The sequence below is a fragment of the Equus caballus genome, chromosome 15, assembly GCF_041296265.1.
Source record: "Equus caballus isolate H_3958 breed thoroughbred chromosome 15, TB-T2T, whole genome shotgun sequence".
NCBI classification, from domain to species: Eukaryota; Metazoa; Chordata; class Mammalia; order Perissodactyla; family Equidae; genus Equus; species Equus caballus.
In genome coordinates this window covers 27,037,553-27,058,217 of record NC_091698.1, presented here as the reverse complement: position 1 = coordinate 27,058,217, position 20,665 = coordinate 27,037,553, and the positions used below count along the sequence as shown (strand labels likewise).

General features: G+C 41.8%; 1 protein-coding gene across 16 annotated transcripts in view; it reads left to right on the top strand.

Moving 5' to 3' along the window:
* C15H2orf92 (chromosome 15 C2orf92 homolog) overlaps positions 1 to 20,665 on the top strand; it is a 47,143-nt gene that overhangs the window by 5,072 nt on the left and 21,406 nt on the right. For 7 of the 16 annotated variants that reach the window (XR_011425909.1, XR_011425916.1, XR_011425908.1 and 4 more), the window contains exons 2-4: positions 10,219 to 10,283; positions 11,905 to 12,025; positions 15,079 to 15,141. Coding sequence is in view for 7 of the 16 variants with exons in the window: in XM_070235103.1 (XP_070091204.1) it covers positions 10,270 to 10,283; positions 11,905 to 12,025; positions 12,568 to 12,664; positions 15,079 to 15,141 (295 nt within the window). In the remaining 9 variants the exon portion in view is untranslated. Of the gene's footprint in view, positions 1 to 10,218; positions 10,284 to 11,904; positions 12,026 to 12,488; positions 12,665 to 15,078; positions 15,142 to 20,665 lie in introns of those variants that run through there. The other 9 variants (XM_070235103.1, XM_070235101.1, XM_070235102.1 and 6 more) reach the window with 4 other exon arrangements.

Sequence of the window (20,665 nt, the reverse complement as noted above, 5' to 3'; positions counted from 1 at the left end):
CAATTAAACAGAGCTCTTAATTTTGGTAACACCATCCGGAGGTAAAATATCACACATATAACGTACACATAGACACACGTACACAGAGACTGCACAGCTATTGTTAGAGCTATTGTTTTTTTACCAATATTTGTGGAGAAGATACTCAAGATGCTAGATTTTTTGCAAGGGCACGCTTATGGCCGTTTTCCCTCTCCCCTCCTCTTTCTTTCTTTCTTTCTTTTTTTTTTTTTTTTTTTTTTCAGTCTTAGGAATTAGTGATGGGCTAGATAGTAGTTCCTGGAGAGGGGAGATGATAATCCTTTCTGTGATAAAGGAACTAGGTGGAATCTGAACTGCCTCTAGAGCTGTATTTCCAGTCTTGCAAGGATTTTCTAAGGACAGTTGCTCTTGATTTCCCAGAAACTGGATTGTAACTCAAATTACATTCCAGGTTGATCTACCTGTCCAACTGCATCACAAAGGCACAGAGAAACCCCTCAAATTTTCTCCCAGATGGAGTTAGAACGCATCCACAGGGTGGGTCTCTGGGGATGCTTAGGAACCTTCCCCGTGGCGGTAAAGCCAGTGTCTGACTGACAGCAGCTGGAGAAAGGGTGCAGAGGCCGATTGCGGGTGTGCAGAGGCCGATTGCGGGTGTTGACATAGTTATAAGATTTAGTCAAGTCCCGCTCAGCCTGGGCACTTTGTCTCTGAGCCAGCAAAGTTGAGGTAGGGAAGCAGGAGGCAAAGGCCTGGAACTGGCTGGAGGCTGGGGCTCCCAGAGCCAGGTTTGAGAGTTAAATCCCTGGCAAAAGGCTTATTTTTCCAATTTTACAGAAGGTCAAGGTTCTGCTCAGGTCTAACCTGAACTTAACCTCTACTTGGTGACAACAGAAGAGATGGTGAGCAAAACAGACAAAGAAAGGAAAAGAAGAGATCAGACCTCACCCTCATGGCCTCTTCCAGAGGGTTATCAAGATAAGAGTCACACAACAGTTCCTGTACTGGGGCACACTACGCTAGCACGACAGTTCACAGAATAAATCACAGGTCTCCTACCCTCATAACCGACTCAGTAGGTGACTAAAATACTCAATGAGTCGACTGTCAAGAGAGGGCACCCCCACTTAGGGTTGCTGGGGTGATCAGGCCCAGAAACCCAAAGTTGGGGCTCCCAGGGGTGGAGCCTTTTACTCTTTAAAGATTTCTTTGTTTCCCAGTCACAAGGCTCAAAAGGAGATGAAAATTGCCATTGTAACTCCAAGAGAGACAAAAGAAACGGGTCCATTACCATGAAAAATCCCCCCTGAACCTAGGGCAGCGTCCTACCCGTTGTTCCTACTGTGGGGTTCCTATAGCAAGGGGTGATGGGGGCGTCCCCCGGCATTGCATCCCTTGTATACCTTCCCTGTTATGCCTGGCAGTAACAGGTGCCTGGTGCCTATTCTGCCTGACAGCATAGGCCTGGTGAATGGTTCCCGAGAGAAAAGGAGAAAGAAAAGGGGCCATTACCTTGAAAATCCCCCCATTGGGGTTCCTGTAGCAAGGGATGATGGGGGCATCCCTTGAACATCTTCCCTATTCTGCCTGGCAGGAATAGGTGCCTGGCGTATGGTCCCAGAGAAAGGGAGCCATTACCTTGAAAATCCCCCCAATGGAGTTCCTGTAGCAAGGGATGATGGGGGCATCCCTTGAACATCTTCCCTATTCTGCCTGACAGTAATAGGTGCCTGGCGTATGGTCCCCAGGAGAGAAAAGGAGAAAGAAAAGGAGCCATTACCTTGAAAATCCCCCCATTGGGGTTCCTGTAGCAAGGGATGATGGGGGCATCCCTTGAACATCTTCCCTATTCTGCCTGGCAGGAATAGGTGCCTGGCGTATGGTCCCAGAGAAAGGGAGCCATTACCTTGAAAATCCCCCCAATGGAGTTCCTGTAGCAAGGGATGATGGGGGCATCCCTTGAACATCTTCCCTATTCTGCCTGACAGTAATAGGTGCCTGGCGTATGGTCCCAGAGAAAGGGAGCCATTACCTTGAAAATCCCCCCATTGGGGTTCCTGTAGCAAGGGATGATGGGGGCATCCCTTGAACATCTTCCCTATTCTGCCTGGCAGGAATAGGTGCCTGGCGTATGGTCCCAGAGAAAGGGAGCCATTACCTTGAAAATCCCCCCAATGGAGTTCCTGTAGCAAGGGATGATGGGGGCATCCCTTGAACATCTTCCCTATTCTGCCTGACAGTAATAGGTGCCTGGCGTATGGTCCCCAGGAGAGAAAAGGACAAAGACAGTGAGAAAGAGAAAGACAGTGAGGAATTTTCCGCCAGTCTGGGGGACATTCTACCCAATTGCATCCTGGAGCCATTCTCCCAAGAAGGGGTTCCCATACTCCACCAAAGGTTAGAGTTTGGTACTTCCCTTGAACTGGAGTCCCGAGTGGGACTTTCCTCGCAGTTCAGAGCGTGGTCAGGTGCCAGAGGGAGGGATGCCAATCCAGCCTTAGGAAAAGAAACCTTCCACGGGAGTCTTGGAGATTGGCGGCCGTCCTAACGACTTAAGTGGCCGACCCGCGCCCACGTAAAATTTGTCTATTAGAGATAGAGTCAGGAAGGAATGGATTAATTCATTCTCCATCACCCTGAGGCTTAAGGTACTGAATCTCTTCAAGCTGAATGCCACAATTTGCCCCATAGAGTAGCCATGGGCAGCAAACGTGGATTCATACAGCCATCCAAGAAAGTTCCCGATGGAGCAGTGAATCTAGATCCATCCTTGAAAAAGAGCAGGAAGGAATGGATTAATTCATTCTCCATCACCCTGAGGCTTAAGGTACTGAATCTCTTCAAGCTGAATGCCACAATTTGCCCCATAGAGTAGCCATGGGCAGCAAACGTGGATTCATACAGCTGTCCGAGAAAGTTCCCGATGGAGCAGTGAATCTAGATCCATCCTTGAAAAAGAGAAAGGCACAAGGAAGAAAAGGGCACTTACCAGAACTCGAGCTCACAAGCCGATGAAGCAATTCCCCGTACGGGCCACCAGAAATGATGCGGGATCGGTGAGCCGAGGAGTCGAAAGAAAGATTTCTTAGACTCTCAAGATCTGGCAGTAGTGCTCTTTTATTTAGAGAATAGTGTGGAATAGCATGGGGACAGGACCCATGGGCAGGCAGAGCTTCTGCTGCTGCTGCCGCTGGCATGGGGACAGGACCCATGGGCAGGCAGAGCTGGTGCGTGGGGACAGGACCCACGGGCGGTCAGAGCTCCTGCTGCTGCCGAGTTGAGGGTTAGGGCTAATTTTATAAGGCATGGGTACGTGACTTATTTTTACTGGAGAAAAGAAAAGATGATGTAAAAAGTCATTAAATGATTTCAGTGCAGATGGGGTCTGGTTATTGTGCGGTCATATAACTTTAGATACGAATCTGGCCATATAGATCGGCATGCAGGTGAGGATGCCCCGGGCTTCTCTCCCTGGGGCAGTCCTAATTCATACCATAAAAAAAGTCCACTGGGTCGTATAGTTTGGCACGTAGGCCAGGTCACCTTGGGCTTCTCTAGCTGGGGCAGCCTTAATCCACATCATTATGATTCCCGTTTTACAGATGTGGGAATTGAGGGGTTACTTATGTAACTTGCCCAAAATTATCCAGCTGGCAACACTTGGGACTAGCATGCGGGCAGCCTCCAGCGCGCTGGGGTCAACTGCTGCAACGGTTCAAGATCCCGAGTCCGAAGTTCATTCACCACACAGCCATAGTTACTTGCCTCTATATATACCTTTCCCACTAGATTGTGAGATTAAATTTCGTAAAACTGAAGCACAACATCATACAGAAAAGTACAGAAATCATAAGTGTACTCTGCAGTTGTTACAATGTGGACGCTCTTGTACAACCATCACTGAGTTTAAGAAACAGAGCATGCTCAGCATCCCAGAAGCGCCCCATCACTCTCAGTCACTGCCCTGTTCCTCCTCTGAAGTGACCACTACCCTGAATTCTAACACTACGGGTTAGTTTTGCCTATTTCAGAACTTTACACAAGTGGAATCATAGGTGTGTATTCATTTGGATCTGGTGTCTATGCATTCGTAAAATGGGTCAGTGTGCAACCGTTAAGGATAACGAGGGAGTTCTATATAATCTGATATGAAACACAGCAGGACATACTGCTCAATCAAAGCGGAGAAGCCAGGCCCCGTGTCCAGCATGTTATATGTATGAATGTCTCTGAAGAGTGTATGAGGCACCTTCAGCACTCTGTAATATGGGAAAGGGACCGTTGGTAAATGTGCGTGAATGATGGGAGAATTCTTTTTATAGAATAAACTTTTGTATTTAATTGTTTTTAACATGTTCATGTATATTACTTTTTTTCTCATTTTTTTAATAAAGATTTTATTTTTCCTTTTTCTCCCCAAAGCCCCCCCAGTACATAGTTGTATATTCTTCGTTGTGGGTCCTTCTAGTTTTGGCATGTGGGATGCTGCCTCAGCGTGGTTTGATGAGCAGTGCCATGTCGGCGCCCAGGATTCAAACCAACAAAACAATGGGCCGCCTGCAGTGGAGCACGCGGACTTAACCACTCGGCCATGGGGCCAGCCCCTTTGTCTCATTTTTTTAATTCTAAAAAATACATAACATAAAATTTACCATCTGAACCATTTTTATTTGTTTATTTTTATTTATTTTATTGCAGTTACATTGGTTTATAACATTATTTCACATTTTTGTTTTTTAAAATTGAGATATAATTGACCTATAACATTATATTAGTTTCAATTGTACAATGTAATGATTTGATATTTGTATATATTGTGAAATGATCACCACAATAAGTCTAGGTAACATCCATCACCATACATAATTACAAATTCTTTTTCTTGTGATGAGAACTTTTATGATTTACTATCTTTGCAACTTTCAAATATGCGATACAGTATTATTAAGTATAGTCACCATGCTGTATATTACATCCCATGACTTACTATTTTAAAACTGGAAATTTGCATCTTTTGATCCCCTTCACCTATTTCACTCCCCAACTTCTCCACAACTACCAATCTGTTCTCTTATCTATGAGTTCAGGGTTTTGTTTTGTCTTTGTTTTTTTAGATTCCACATAAAAGTGAAATTATACGGTGGTACCTGTCTTTCTCTGTCTATGCTATTTCACCCAGCACAATGCCCTCAGGGTCCATCCATGTTGTCACAAATGGCAAGATTTCCTTCTTTTATGGTGAAATAATATTCCATTATATTTACCACATTTTCTTTATTCATTCAACCATCAGTGGACACTTAGGCGCTTTCCATGTCTTAGCTATCGTCAATAATGCTGCAATGAACATGGGGGTACAGATACCTTTTTGAGTTAGTGTTTTTGTTTTCTTTGGATAAATATCAGAAGTGGGATTGCTGCATCATATGATAGTTCTATTTTTAGTTTTTTGAGGAATCTGCATACTGTTTTCCATAGTGGTTGCACCAGTTTGCATTCCCATCAGCAGTATATGAGGGTTCCCTTTTCTCCACACCCTCTCCAACATTTACTGTTTTTAGTCTTAGTTATTATAGCCATCTTAACAGGGTTAAGGTGGTATCTTAGTGTAGTTTTGATTTGCATTTCCCTGAGGATTAGTGATGTTGAACATCTTTTCATGTGCCTACTGGCCATCTGTATATCTTCTTTGGAAAAATGTCTGTTTATATCTCCTGCCCATTTTTTGATCAGGCTGTTTTGTTGTTGTTGTTGTTCAGTTGTGTGAGTACCTCATACATTATGGAAATTAACCCCTTATCAGATATATAATTTATAAATATTTTCTCCCAATAGATGAGATTTGAGGTCCCCTACTATTATTGTTTTGCTGTTAATTTCTCCCTTTAAGTCTGTTTTAGTTGCTTTATATACTTTGGTGCTCCTATGTTAGGTGCATATATATTCCTAAGTGTTATGTCCTCTTAGTGGAAAGTCCCTTTTGTCATTATATACTGCCCCTCTTTATCTCTGATTGTCTTTTTTATCTTGAAGTCTGCTTTGTCTGATGTACATATGGCAACACCTGCTTTCTTTTGCTTGCATTTGCTTCAGTATTGTCTTCTATCCCTTCACGCTGAGCCTATGTTTGTCTTTAGAGCTGAGATGTGTTTCCTGGAGGCAGTGTATTGTTGGGTCTTGTTTTTTAATCCATTCAGCCACTCTGTGTCTTTTGATTGAATTCTCCAGTCCCTTTACATTGAGTCATTATTGATAAATGAGGGCTTAATACTTCCATTTTATCTCTTGTATTCCAGTTGTTCTATATTTCCATTGTTTCCCTTCCCTTGTATTTCTGACTGCCATTTCAGTTTTGTAGTTTTCTGTGATGGTTTTCTCAGTTTTTTCTTTATTTACAAATTGTGGCTCTGCTCTGATTTTTTGTTTAGTAATTACCATGAGGTCTGCATAAAAGATCTCATAGATGAGATAGTCCACTTTCTGATGACTTCTTATTTCCATTAGCCTAAGCAGGCTCCATCCCATTCCTCTTCCCCTTCTGAGTTACTGTTGTCTCAGATTATTCTGCTTTGTGTTATGAGTTTGTGACTAAATTGAAGTGTTTGTAGTTATTTTTGATGCTTTCCTTCTCTTTGCCTTTTATGTTATAATTATGTGTTTGCTAACTTGTTTTGATAGAGAGCTGCAGTTTTCTGATTTTGTCTGTCTATTTATCTTCTTGCTCAAAGCTTTGTAGACCATTGTCTTTTTGTTTTAGGTATGAGGGCTTCCTTCATCATTTCTGGTGGGGGAGGGGTCCTGTGGTGATGAACTCCCTCAGCATTTGTATACCTGGAAAAGCTTTTATTTCTCCATTGTATCTGAAGGATAGTTTCACTGCATAGAGTATTCTTGGCTGAAAGTTTTTGTCCTTCAGTATTTTGAATATATCATTCCATTCTCTCCTAGCCTGTAAGGTTTCTGCTGAGAAATCCACTGAAAACCTGATAGGGGTTCCTTTGTAGATTGTTTTCTTCTGTCTTGCTGCCCTTAGTATTTTTTCTTTGTTATTAACTTTTGCCTATTTTACTATTATATGCCTTGGACGAGGTTTTTTTTGCATTGAGGTAATTAGGAGTCTATCGTCTTCAAGTATTTGTAAGTCCAGTTCTTTCCCCAGGTTTGGGAAGTTCTCAGCTATTATTTCTTTGAACAAGCTCTCTGCTCCTTTCTCCCTCTCGAATACCTATAATACTTATGTTGCTTTTCCTAAGTCAGTCGGATATTTCTTGAAGAACTCCTTCATTTTTAAAAAATCTTGGTTCTCTCTCCTCCTCTACCTGAAGCATTTCTATCTTTCTATCCTCTATATCACTAATTCTGTCCTCCATAACATCAACTCTATTTTTTAGGATTCTAGGTTATTTTTTCTCATTGATTGTGTTCTTCATCTCCAGAATTTCTGTTTGGTTTTTTTTTAGAGTTTTAATCTCTTTGGTGAAGTATTCCCTCTGCTCATTAATTTTATTCCTGAGCTCATTAAACTGTTTTTCTGAGTTTTCTCGTAACTCGTTGAGTTTCTTTATGACAGCTATTTTGAATTCTCTGTCATTTAGAATGTAAATTTCTGTGACTTCAGGATTGGTTTCTTGAGACTTGTAATTTTCTTCCTGCTCTGTATTGTTACTGTAGTTTTTCACGGTGGTTGATGAACTAATCCTTTGCTGGCACATCTGTGGTAGTATCAGGTTGCAGATTCCACCTGCTACAGCTTGGGGGAAGCAGGAATTGTGTTTCTGACCCCACCCTGTCTGCTGGAAGTTGTGTGGGTATGGTGGGTGCTCCTGTAGGCTCGGATAGCGTTTGTGCATGCACCAGATTGCCTCCACCTCCACTTACGTTGCGCTGGCCCCTGTACTTGGTAGACAGGGCTTCTTTGCAGGGTCTGAGCTAGGGCCACTTGTTAGGGCTGCTGTGGCATGGTGGGAGCTCCTGTTGGCTGGGAAAGCATTCACACGTGTGCACAGGACCACCACCACCTCTTCTTACAGTCACACTGAGGTACATTCCCCCTCGTGGGGTCACAGCAGCACAGTGGGCACTCCTGCCAGCAGGGAAAGCATTTGCACATGTGTGCAGGGCTGCTGTCACCTCTTCTTACATTTGTGCCAAGGTGCATTCCCACTGGTAGGGCCATGGCGCCATGGTGAACACTCCTGTTGGCCAGGATAGTGTTCACCCACGGTCTGGGCTGTGTCTGCCTCCTCTGGTAGTAGTGCTGGTCACTGTGTGAAGACCTGTGACCTGGCTTACTGCTGCCTGGAAGGGGTAGCGGGTGCTTACCTATTGCCACTGCTTCCTGGAGACCCGGGCCACCCACCTTCAGATGTATAGCTGTGTGGGTCTCTCACGAGTCCTGTTGTGCTGGGTGGGTATCTTCCATTAGTCAATGAATGTCTGTTTACTTGTAATTCAGAGGAGGAGAGATAAAGGGAACAGCTCACTCTGCCATGTTGCTGATGTCACTCCTCTGTTTTGCCCATTTTTTAATTGGGTTGTTTGTTTTCTTGTTGAGTTTTAAGAATTCTTTGTATATTTTAGATACAAATCTTTTATTACGTATATATTTTGCAAATATTTTCTCCCAGTCTCTGGCTTGTCTTTTCATTCTCTTAATACAATTACTTTTTAAAATATTGACCTTGTATCCTGCAGCCTTGCTAAACTCATTTATTTGTTCTTAGGATTTCTTAGAATTTTCTACACAGATAATCAAGTTGACTGAGCATAAAGACAGTTTGACTTCTTCCTCTCTAATCTGTATGTGTTTTACTTCTTTTTATTGCCTTATTGCATGGGTAAATCCTTTAGACCAGTGGTGAATGACAGTTGTGAGAGTGGTCATCCTTGCTCTGATCCTGAGATTAGGGAGAAAGCATTCAAACTTTTACCATTATATAATGATGTTACTTTAGGTTTTTTATAAATGCCCTTTATCAAATTTAGAAAGTTCACTTTATTTTCTAGTCAATGGGAGTTTTATTCTGAATGGTTGTTAGATTGTGTCAAGTGCTTTTTCTGCATCTATTGTGAGAATCACATGAGTTTTCTATTAATATTGTAAGTTACATGGATTTATTTTTGAATGTTCAACCAGCCTTGCATTCCTAGGATAAAACCTGCTTGGTTATGATATATTTTCCTTTCAAAAATATGTTGGATGACATTTACTAAAATTTTATTAAGAATTTTTGCATCTATGTTTATGAAAGATATTGGCTTATAGTTTTCTTTTCTTGTGATATCTTTGTCTGGTTTGGTATCAGGATAATGCTGGTCTCATAGAATGAGTTGGGAAGTAGCCCCTCAATTTCAGTTTTTCGGAAGAGTTTGCGTAGAACTGGTGATATTCCTTAAATATTGATAGAGTTAACTAGTGAAGCCATCTGGGCTTTGAGTTTTCTTTCTGGGAAGATTTTTACCCACAAATTTAATTTCTTTAATATAGAGCTTTTTTCTTTTTCTTTTCTTTTTATTTTTAAAGATTTTTTTTTTCCTTTTTCTCCCCAAAGCCCCCTGGTACATAGTTGTATATATTTTAGTTGTGGGTCCTTCTAGTTGTGGCATGTGGGATGCTGCCTCAGCGTGTTTTGATGAGCGGTGCCATGTCTGCGCCCAGGGTTCAAACCAACGAAACACTGGGCCGCCTGCAGCGGAGCAAACTTAACCACTCGGCCACGGCGCCAGCCCTGAGCGTTTTTCTTTTTTAAAAAGAAAAGCAATTTATTTTCTACAGAGCTGTTCAGGTTATTTGTTTCTTCTTGAGTAAGAATGTCAATTTGTGTCTTTTAAGGAATCTGTCTATTTTATCTAGCTTGTCAAATCTATTGGCAAAAAGTTGTTCATAATATACCTTTATTTTTCTTTTAATGTCTGTAGTATCTGTAGTGTCTACTCTCTCATTCCTGATATTGGTAATGTGTGTCTTATATCTTTTTCCCTGATCAGTCTAGCTAGAGGTTTATATATTTTATTGATTTTCTCAAAGAACCAGCTTTTGGTTTCATTGATGTTTTTCAGTGGTTTTTACATTTCTATTTGTAATAACAACAAACAAAGAAGATTTTGCAGCAGAGACATAGATGGCTTGCAAAGCCTAAAATACTTTCTGTCTGGCTCTTTACAGAAGAAGTTTATTGACTCCTGCTCTAGACCTGAATGACTACATAAATATAGATGTTTTTCTTTCATCCCTAGATACTCAACGAATCTGCCTGGAGATAAGAGAACTCAAGCAGAGAAAGTCTGATGATCCCTCAAAGGTAATTGGTAGATTACACAGGAGCCCTACTGTGCACTCAGGTTGCAAAGCAGCTCATATTTTCTTCCTCTGGTGATGTGAGGAGATAGAAGGGAAAGGAAGAGCTAAGAGGGAGAGGAGGTGCTGGAGATTTTGGTAATGGGACTCGTTTGGGTTCAATAGAATGTTAAGGGGACTTTGTTGGCCTCTTGTGTCATCAGCAGTAAAATGAAGGTGATGCTGGTCTGGTCTCCGCTGGGGCAGTGGAGGCAGGCAAGGTGTGTGAAAATTGAACTGAGAGGATTGGATGTGTGGTGGGAGAGAAAGAGAAGCTTCTGGAACAAACACTGGATTTTGGCTTGAGCAAATGGAAGGATTGATTTTTTGTTGAGATAAGGAAGATGGGGGAAAGTAGCAGGAGTGGGCAGTGGGGATCGAAAGTTAGGTGGTCGTGGAGCCAGCCTGGTGGCATAGTAGTTAAGTTTGCGTGCTCCACTTCAGTGGCCCGAGGTTCATGGGTTCGGATCCTGAGTGTGGACCTACACACCACTCATTAAGCCATCCTGTGGTGGCATCCCACTTACAAAATAGAGGAAGATTGGCCCAGATGTTACCTCAGTGACAATCTTCCTCAAGCAAAAAGAGGAAGATTTGCAACAGATGTTAGCTCAGGGCCAATCTTCCTCACCAAAATAAAAAAAAAAAAAGTTAGGTGGTTGTGCATCTTGAGTTTGCAGTTAGCCTATTTCCCATTTCTTTAGTTTCTACTTACCCTCAGTGAAATCTCCCAGGGAAAAGTCCCCTGAAGGATTCCATCTCCACCCCATGCCCAGCCCACACTCAGCCTCTTTTAGGGTCTTTCTTGATTGAAGCCTCACCAATCTCCTTGCCCAGGTCTAGGGGTTAATATTGATCCACTAGGACACATTTGCAGCATTTCCACACACACAGTGGGTTTTCTCTTTCTGGAGGAGATTTTAGACCTTTTCAGGCCACTGCGTTCCCTCTCGGCAGAGGCAAGCAGCAGAAGCCAGAGAGTCAGTGCCTGGGGTTAGGGTTTATTTTTCTATTTACTGGTAATTTGAAATTGGATATTTTCTTTCTTCTGCTTATGCTGAGGGTGTGAGTTTTGTGTTGTTTTATATGTTCTTTTTGTTCTGTTTTTTTTGAAGATATTTCAGAGAAGATTTTTGCTGCTGCCATTACCTAATGTTATGGTTTGACTTGTGTCCCCACCCCTTAAATTTATTTGTTGATGTCCTAACCCCAAGTGCCTCAGAATGTGGCTTTATTTTGAGTGTCTGTCTTTACGGAGGTCATCAAGTTAAAATGAGGTCATTAGAGTGGGCCCTTATGACTAGTATCCTTATAAGAAGAGAAACTTTGGATGCAGATGCATGTGGAGGGAAGACGACGTGAAGGTACAAGGGGTAGATGGCCACTGACAAGCCAAGGAGAGAGGCCTCAGCTCTGCTGACCTTGATCTTGTACTTCCAGCCTCCAGAACTGTGAGACAATAGATTTCGGTTGTTTAAGCCCCGCATGTTGTGGTACTTGGTTATGGCAGCCGCAACAAACTAATATGCCGGAGCTACTCAGATTTATAACTGTATAACTTTTTGTGTTCTTTTTGTCTCCCAAAGATCTCTTCCATCCCCTGCCTGCATACTGTGTGTGAACACAAGGACTAAAGGGCAGGGCCGGCTACCTGATTTGTGGGATCCAATACAAAGTGAAAATGCAGGAAGAAAAGTGCAGTTAAAGGTGCTGACATATAAAGATATTTCCTTTGAAAATAGTTTAATACTTACAAAATGTCACAGGGGACATCATGACGCACGAGTGACAACGTCAACTCACTTCTGTTTATAATATTTTTGGTGTTATACTTTTATGTAATACGATAAAAAACAATACTTAATGTGATATCTTGATTTATTATAAGGTTTTTCTGGCTGCTCCAGCTATTCCAGTTTGCTTATGCTGGTTTAGTTGTGTTTCTGTCACTTGCACCTTAGGAGTCCTGGTTAGCAGCCTCCTGCCTGCAGGCTACAGTGCACGCGGGATGGCGGACGGCTCTGTAGAGCCGAAGGGAGTGAGCGTGGAGGCAATTACCTCAGGACTGCCAGTGTCCCCCTCCCGTGTCCCTGTCCACAGACACTGGGCCCTCCCCACTTCCCACTGTAGAACTGCGCCCCACCTTGCTTCCGGAAGTGACTTCACAGACAGTCGTGTTCCGCAGTAGCCTGGAGTCCAAGGCTGTGTCTGAGGACTTCAGGAGACTTCTTCTCTCTCATGGTGTACAGACTATGGCACAGGAGAGAGGAGCAGACACCCTCTTCTTTGTTCTTTTCCTGAGCTGTTGGCAAGGCGCCGAGCCCCGCCCTTTCCACCTGATCAAAGGTACTGTCCCACGTACGTTGATGGAGAAGGGTCAGACTCACGTGAGCCTGGCTCAGGCGGGAGGTGGTGCTGTCCTCCACGGATCCCAGAGTGGTCAGCACGGGGCCTGGCCCACCCCATCTGCTTTCCCTCCCTGAATCTACCGTAGCGAGCTCTTGCTCAGAAGGGAGTAACTTTTACCTTTTTCCTAACTTGGAAGCTTTCTCAAAATCCAGAACTCCACAGGAGGGTGGCATACATGTACATTTGAACTTTTCATTATAAAAATTTTCAAACACACACAAAGTAGAAAAATTAGTATAATGAACATCCATGTGGTAATCATACCAATCTTGTTTCATCTATCCCCTCATATATATAAACACATGATATTTTAAATAATAGCTTGAGGTGTAATTCATGTAACATAAAATTACCCTTTTAAAGTATATAATTCAGTGGTTCTTAGTGTATTTATGGAATTGTGAATAACCACTATCTAATTTTAGAACATTTTCATCACCCCTAAAAGTAATGTGACCCTCACTAGCTGTCACTCATAATTCCCCCTTTCTCACAGCCCCTGGCAACCATTAATCTACTATCTGCTCTATAGATTTGTCTATTCTGGATATTTCACCTATGGAATCATACGATACATGGTCTTTTGTGGCTGGATTCTTTCATTTAATGTTTTTAAGTTTCATCCACATTGTAGCATGCGTACATTTTTATGGCTGAATAATATTCTGTTGTATGGCTGTATCACATTTTATTAATCCATGCATCAGTTGATGGATATTTGGGTTCCACATTTTGGATATCTGAATACCCACATTATAGATGTTTTAGGAACGTAGCTTTTTCAAAGTGCACTTTAGATTTCCATGCTCTCTATTTAGGGTCTTAGGGCATTTGGAACCATATTTGCTATTTACTAAACTAACTGGCTGACCATATTCTGGGAAATTCTCTCACTGTAAAGATATTGGGTCTGTGGAGAAAAGCAGAAGCAGCAGACACAATCCTTGTGATGTAGGAAGCTACAGTATTGCTCTCCAAAAATTAACTAGACATAGATCCAAAAACAGTGTCATGCGTCATGAAAGTGCATTATGCAAACTGTCAGTCAGGGGCGACAGCAGGAAAAGGGGAGACGGTAACTACTCTTGTCAGGGTTCTTTAAAAACCAGAGGGTTTTTGTGAACAAATGTTTCGCTGCATGGCCTTACACTTCCTTTGTATTGATTCTTAGTGATTCACTGATATCTCAGCAAGAGAGAACTTTTTGTTTCTTTCATTTGCCAAAAGCCATTATATCTGGAAGGAATGTCCGTGCACCATTAATGACCTGATTACCAATCTTCCTGTAGAGTTGAAAGCCACCATGGGCACAAATTACTCAATGGCCGTGCAGATTGTCTGTCAGGAAACCAGGTGAAAATCTGCATTGTCACTGGTTTTGAGTTAAAAGTTCAGATTCCGCAGACACTTCATGAATGCTCTGTGGCGCTCAGAATAGGTGGGCGCTGTGGGCCTGACAACCCCTTCATTAGGGGAAAGATTTGTCCTCCTTGGTGGTTTTCTCCCTCCCCTTGGGCCAGAACAAAGGGCTGGCCTTGACCTTGAATGAAGAAAATGTGTCCAGACAGAGACATCACAACCTCCTTAAAGAAAAGCCTGAAAATACAGCTCAGAATCTCCACAGGTTGCTACAATCTTTTAGCACAATTAATCCGTATCCATGCTATAGCCACGTGAGCATCAGCAGGTCTTGAAATCAGTCCGTGACGTCCGAGGGCAGATGGTTGACGCAGTCTGTTTCCATTTGCACCTTCATTTTCATTCGTCAATGACAGCATCAGGAGTTCCTTGTGCTCTTCTAACAGGTCAAGTCGGGGCGGCCGCAGGCCCTCCGAGCCCCTCCCTGACACAGACCATAGTGTGGATCAGTGCAGAGTGCGGTGTTGTTCCTTCCCCTCCAAAACGAGAAAGCTTCACGTTTCCAGAACGGCCAAAGTCACTGCTTGTTGCTATCATTTCCTATGGAAGGGAAAGTTTTTCTTGAAAAGACCCTGAGATGTGTGTTCATCTGTCTTTGTTCCCCCCAAAACTGGGCACTGATCATAACCATGCTTGGAACTAGTACCATTTATTGCAGAGTTCAAATTTTATCTCCCCCATCCTCACAGGCCTCCTGTCATTGGCACCTTCTCATCAGTCTTCAGATGAGAATACCAAATCCCGCAGAACTTTACTGCCCAAGATCACAAGGCACAAAAGGGTGGACTAGAACCCGTGTCAGTGCCCTTTCCCCTAGAGCAGGCCGACTGCATGATGCTCCTCTCACGATACCACACAAGAGAGTATTGAGTTAAAAAGATCACATGCAGATCCAGTGAAAGATTTACAGCTAAGGTTTATTTCCCCCACAGGTTCAAATACTGAATTTTCCTCGAGTTCAAAAAATTTGGACGAAGCTTTGGCTAAAATATTTGGTAAGTACTCTCATGTGAAACCATCAGGCTGTATTTGAAGAGTCTCGTGCTTGTCTGTGGTGGTCTCCCAGATAACCTGTTCCTGCTGATCTGATGGAAAGGAAAGTACTTTGCCTTGAGGCTAGAACCAGTTCCTATAAGTGTCAGAGTCCCAGTAAATTATTAAAAACATGGAAGATAAACACTTGGAAAGGATTATGCTCCTCAAAGAGGGGTCCGTGCAATAGCTGCAGGGCCACCATCCTGGAGCTATAGGAAGTGCGGCATCAGACCCCAGCGCAGACCAGCTGCAGCGCATCTGCCTGGCCCAGGTGCCCAGGAGCTGTCTGCATGTGCTAGAGATGGTGAGGCCCTGAGGCTGAGATAGACCTTCTCCCCAGCAGCACAGCCTTAACTGAGCTTGAAAATCCCCTGCGGAGATTGTTAAAAAGAGACACCCAGATCCACCCCACGATCAGGTTCCTTGGTGTGTGGTGAAGCCCTTGCGTGAATAGTTTTTAAAGTCTTCCAGGTGATTCTAGGCTGGGACTCATTGATTTACTCTAAGGCTCTCATTTTAATATTTGAGAGTAACCAAAGAAGTCTTCTTCAGCAGAGAGCACCAACAGTGCACAAGGGTTCCCTTTTCTCCATATCCTCACCAGCCCTTGGTATTTCTTGTCTTTTTGATGGTAGCCATTCTAACAGGTGTGAGGTGATATCTCATTGTGGTTTTGATTTGCATTTCCTTGATGATTAGTGATGTCAAACTCTGTTTCATGTATCTGTTGGCCATTTGCATGTCTTCTTTGGAAAAATGTCTATCCAATTCCTCTGCCCATTTTAAAATCAGATTTTCTTTTTTGCTATTGATTTCTATGAGTTTTTCATATATTTTGGACTATATTTATTAACCCCTTATCAGATATATGATTGCAAATATTTTCTCCCATTCTGTAGGTTGCCTTTTCATTTCATTGATGTCTCTTTTGCTGTGCAGAAACTTTTTAGTTTGATGTAGTCTCACTTATTAATTTTTGCTTTTGTTGCCTGTGCCTTTGACATCATATCCAAAGAATCATTGTCAAGACCAAAGTCAAGGAGCTTTTTTCCCTATGATTTCTCCTAGGAGTTTTATGGTTTCAGTTCTTATATTTAAGTCTTTAATCCATTCTGAGTCAATTTTTGAGAGTGATATAAGATAGTGGTCAATTTCATTCTTTTGCATGTGGTTATCCAGTTTTTTCAACACCATTTTTTGACAGACTATCTTTCCCCCCAGTGACTATTCTTGGTCTCCTTGTCAAATGAGTTGACTGTACATGTAAGGGTTTATTTCTGGGCTCTCAATTCTGTTCCATTGGTCTATGTGTCTATTTTTATGCCAGTACCATGCTCCTTTAATTGCTATAGCTTTGTAGTATAGTTTGAAATCAGGAAGTGTGATGCCTTCAGCTTTGTTCTTTCCCAGGATTGCTTTGGCTATTTGGGGTCTTCTGTGGTTCCAAATGGATTTTAATATTGTTTTTTCTATTTCTGTGAAAAATACCATTGGAATTTTGATAGGGATTGCGCTGAATCTATAAACGGCTTTGGGTAATATGGACATTTTAACAATATTGATTCTTCTGATCCATGCATATAGGATATCTTTCCATTTGTCTGTGTCTTTGTCAATTTTTTTCATCAATTTCTTATAGTTTTCAGTGTACAGATCTTTTATCTCCTTGGTTAATTTATTCCTATTTTATTCTTTTTGGTGCTATTGTGAATAAGATTATTTTCTTTTTCAGATGTTTCATTGTTAGTGTATAGCATTGCAACTAATTTCTGTATGTTGATTTTGTATCCTGCAACTTTACTGAATTTGTAGATTAGTTCTAACAGGTTTTTGGTGGAGTCTTTAGGATTTTCTCTATATAAGATCATATCATCTGCAAAGACAATATTACTTCTTCCTTTCTGATTTGGATGCCTTTTATTTCTTTTTCTTGCCTAATTTCCTGGCTAGGACTTCCAGTTCTATGTTGAATAGGAGCACTGAGAATAGGCACCCTTGTCTTTTTCCTGATCTTAGAGGAAAGGCTTTCAACCTTCCACTGTTGAGTATAGTGTTAGCTGTGGGCTTGTCATATATGGCCTTTATTATGTTGAGATAGGTTCTTTCCATAGCAAATTTACTGAGCATTTTTATCATGAAAGGATGTTGCATTTTGTCAAATGCTCTTTCTGAGTCTGTTGGGATGATCAGATTTTTATCTTTCATTCTATTAATGTAATGTATCATATTTATTGATTTTCATATGTTGAGCCGTCCTTGCATTCCAGGAATAAATACAACTTGATCTTGGTGTATGATTCTTTAAAATATGCTGTTGAATTCAATTTGCTAATATTTTGTTGAGAATTTTGCATTTGTGTTCATTAGGGATATTGATCTGTAGTTTTCTTTTCTTTAGGAGTCCTTATCTGACTTTGGTATCAGGGTAATGCTGGCCTCATAAAATGAGCTTGGGGGTGTTCCCTCCTCTTCTATTTTTCAGAAGGGTTCGAGGAGGATTGGTATTAATTCTTCTTTAAGTGTTTGGTATAGTTCACCAGTGAAGCCATCTAGTCCTTGGCTTTTCTTTGTTAGGAAGTTTTTGATTGCTGATTCAATCTCCTTACTCATTTTTGGTCTGTTCAGATTTTGTTTCTTAATGATTCAGTCTTGGTGAGTTGTATGTTTCTAGGAAGTTATCCATTTCTTCTAGGTTATCCAATTTGTTGGTGTTTAATTGTTCATAGTAGTCTCTTATGATCCATTGTATTTCTGTGGTGTCAGTTGTAATGTCTCCTCTTTCATTTATAATTTTGAGTCTTCTCTCTGTTTTTCTTGGTTTAGCTAAAGGTTTGTCAATTTTGTTTATGTTTTCAACAAACCAACTCTTAGTTTTATTAATCTTCTCTATTATTTTTCTGGTGTCTATTTCATTGATTTCTTCTCTGATCTTTGTTACTTCCTCCCTTCTGCTAACTTTGTGTTTAGTTTGCTCTTCTTTTTCTAGTTCTTTGAAGTATAAAGTTAGGTTGTTTATTTGAGATATTTTGTTTTTAAATTTATTTTATTATTATTATTATTTAAAGGTATACTTTTTCTTTTTTTGGTAAGGAAGATTGGCCCTGAGCTAATGTCTGTTGCCAGTCTTCCTCTTTTTTTTTTTTCTCCCTGAAGCCCCAGTAAATAGTTGTATATCCTAATTATAGGTCCTTCTAGTTCTTCTATGTGGGATGCCACCTCAGCATGGCTTGATGAGTTGTGTGCATGTCTGCACCCAGGATCTGAACTGGCGAACCCTGGGCTGCTGAAGTAGAGCATGCGAACTTAACCACTACACGACCGGGCCGGCCCCTCTTTTTTCTTAATGTGGGTATTTTATTGCTATAAACTTCCCTTTTATAACTGCTTTTGCAGCATCCCATAGGTTTTGGTGTTATTTCCATTTTGGTTTGTTTCAAGATATTTTTTGATTTCCCTTTTGATTTATTCTTTGATCCATTAGTTGTTCAGGAGTGTGTTATTTAATTTCCACATATTTGTGAATTTTCCAGCTTTTCTCCTGTTATTGATTTCTAGTTTCATACCACTGTGGCCAGAAAAGATACTTGGTATGACTTCAGTCTTCTTAAATTTGCTAAGACTTGTTTTGTGACCTTTAGTATGATCTATCCTGGAGAATATTCTGTGTGCACTTGAGGAAAATGTGTATTCTGCTGCTGTTGGATGGAATATTCTGTATATGTCTGTTAGGTCCACTTGGTCTTAAATATGGTTCAAGTCCAATGTTTCCTTGTTGCTTTTTCTGTCTGGATGATCTATCCATTGTTGAAACTGGTTGGGGGAGGCTGGTTGCTCATCCTGCTCTTCCTTTCCTGGAGAGGGGAAGTCTTTCTAGCTGGGAAGTCCCCTCTTGGCACTAAGCAATGCCAGCTTGGGGGATGGGATGATGCCAGCACAATGAAGCTGTCTTCCTTCTCATCTTGTATGGTTATGCTCAGGTTTGTTGTTCCACTGTATGGCTGAGGTTTCTTAAGTGGACCCAGAGCTCTCCCAGGGCTGTTTTTGTTTGTGAATAGCTGTCTAATTGTTGCTCTTTGTCGGGAGATGGAGGCTGGGATCTCCTATGTCACTATTCTGGTGAGATCACTTTCTCCATCCTCTTTGAACCCCCAGCACCTTGTGCAGTTTCTGAGCAGAGCCAGGGCTTGGTAAAAGCCTGTTGTCCAAATGATCCACAGTCTTCTGCTCTGTCCCAACCTAGATGGGCATTATGATTTTTAGGAACTTATGCTTGGTTCCTCCATATAATATTGGGTCATCAAAACTGAGTGGCCAGGATCCTCTAAGTGAAGGATGTCCAGTTATTGCCTTAGTCACTATGCCAATAAAGAAAGCACTTGGCTGCAATTACTAGAAGACCTGGGTTTAGTCACTTAAACAAGGAGTGGTTTATTTTCCTTCTGTTTCAAGTAGTCCAAGAGAGACAATTATAGCTTTGGTGCAATGCTGAGTGACTTCAGGTCAGGACCTGTTTCTCTGAGATCATCAGGGCCTTCCCTGGTGCTTATGCCTCTTGGTCATCAGATGGCTTCTGCAGCTCCAGACGTCACATCCACTTTCACAGCAGGAGGTAAAGGGGATGGGAAGGTGTAGCCCCAGCACTACTTTCTCTTCCATCCAGAGGAGCAAGCTTCTTCCAGGGTCTCAGGAGTCTTCGGAAGAACTTTGTGTGTCCCGTAGCCCTCCTCTGGGTACCAAGGAGGGTGGAAGGAAGTGTCTCTCTGAGGGCTGGCTCCTGAGGCTCCAATCACCCTTAGGCACAGAAGGAGGCAAAAATGGCTGGTGATGGAATGCCACAGAATCTGTTGCAGATCTTTTTTTTTCCTGCCGTGTTTTCTTGACATCTTTGCTTCCTTTGTGTTTTCTGTCTTTTTCTTCCTTATCTATGTATTCTTCCACTTGTGCAGGGTTCCAATGAGCAGAAAGCAAGCAATATTTACTAACTGATCGGGGTTATTGTTATAAATAAGATGGTGATTAGCAGTTTTAAAATATTTAGCCTTTAGCATGGTCCTCACACTGGCACTATGTTCAGTGCTTTTACATGCATAGTTTTATTCAGTTATTGCAAAAGTTCTATCAGTTAAATAATTGTATCCCCATCCTACCAGTGAGGGAACCAAAGATCACAGAGGTGGAGCTGTTTGCCCAAGATCACGTTTCAGGAAACAGCAAACTCAGGATTTAGGTCTAGGTCTGGTGCCACAAAAGCTGGACTCTCACCGTGAGAAACTTCCTAGGAGAGGCAATAGGTCTTAATGGAAGAAAACGATGCGCATCTTGTAGAAACAGGAAAGAGGTTTGTTCATCCAGAGGGACAGCTTGGGGACAGTCTCAGAGGTGGGGAGAATGACAACAGGAGCAAGAAGAAAAATTATGACATTAAATATCATGAGATTCAGAGAAAAAATTTCTAGCACATGTCTCTAGTGGGTAATGTTTCCT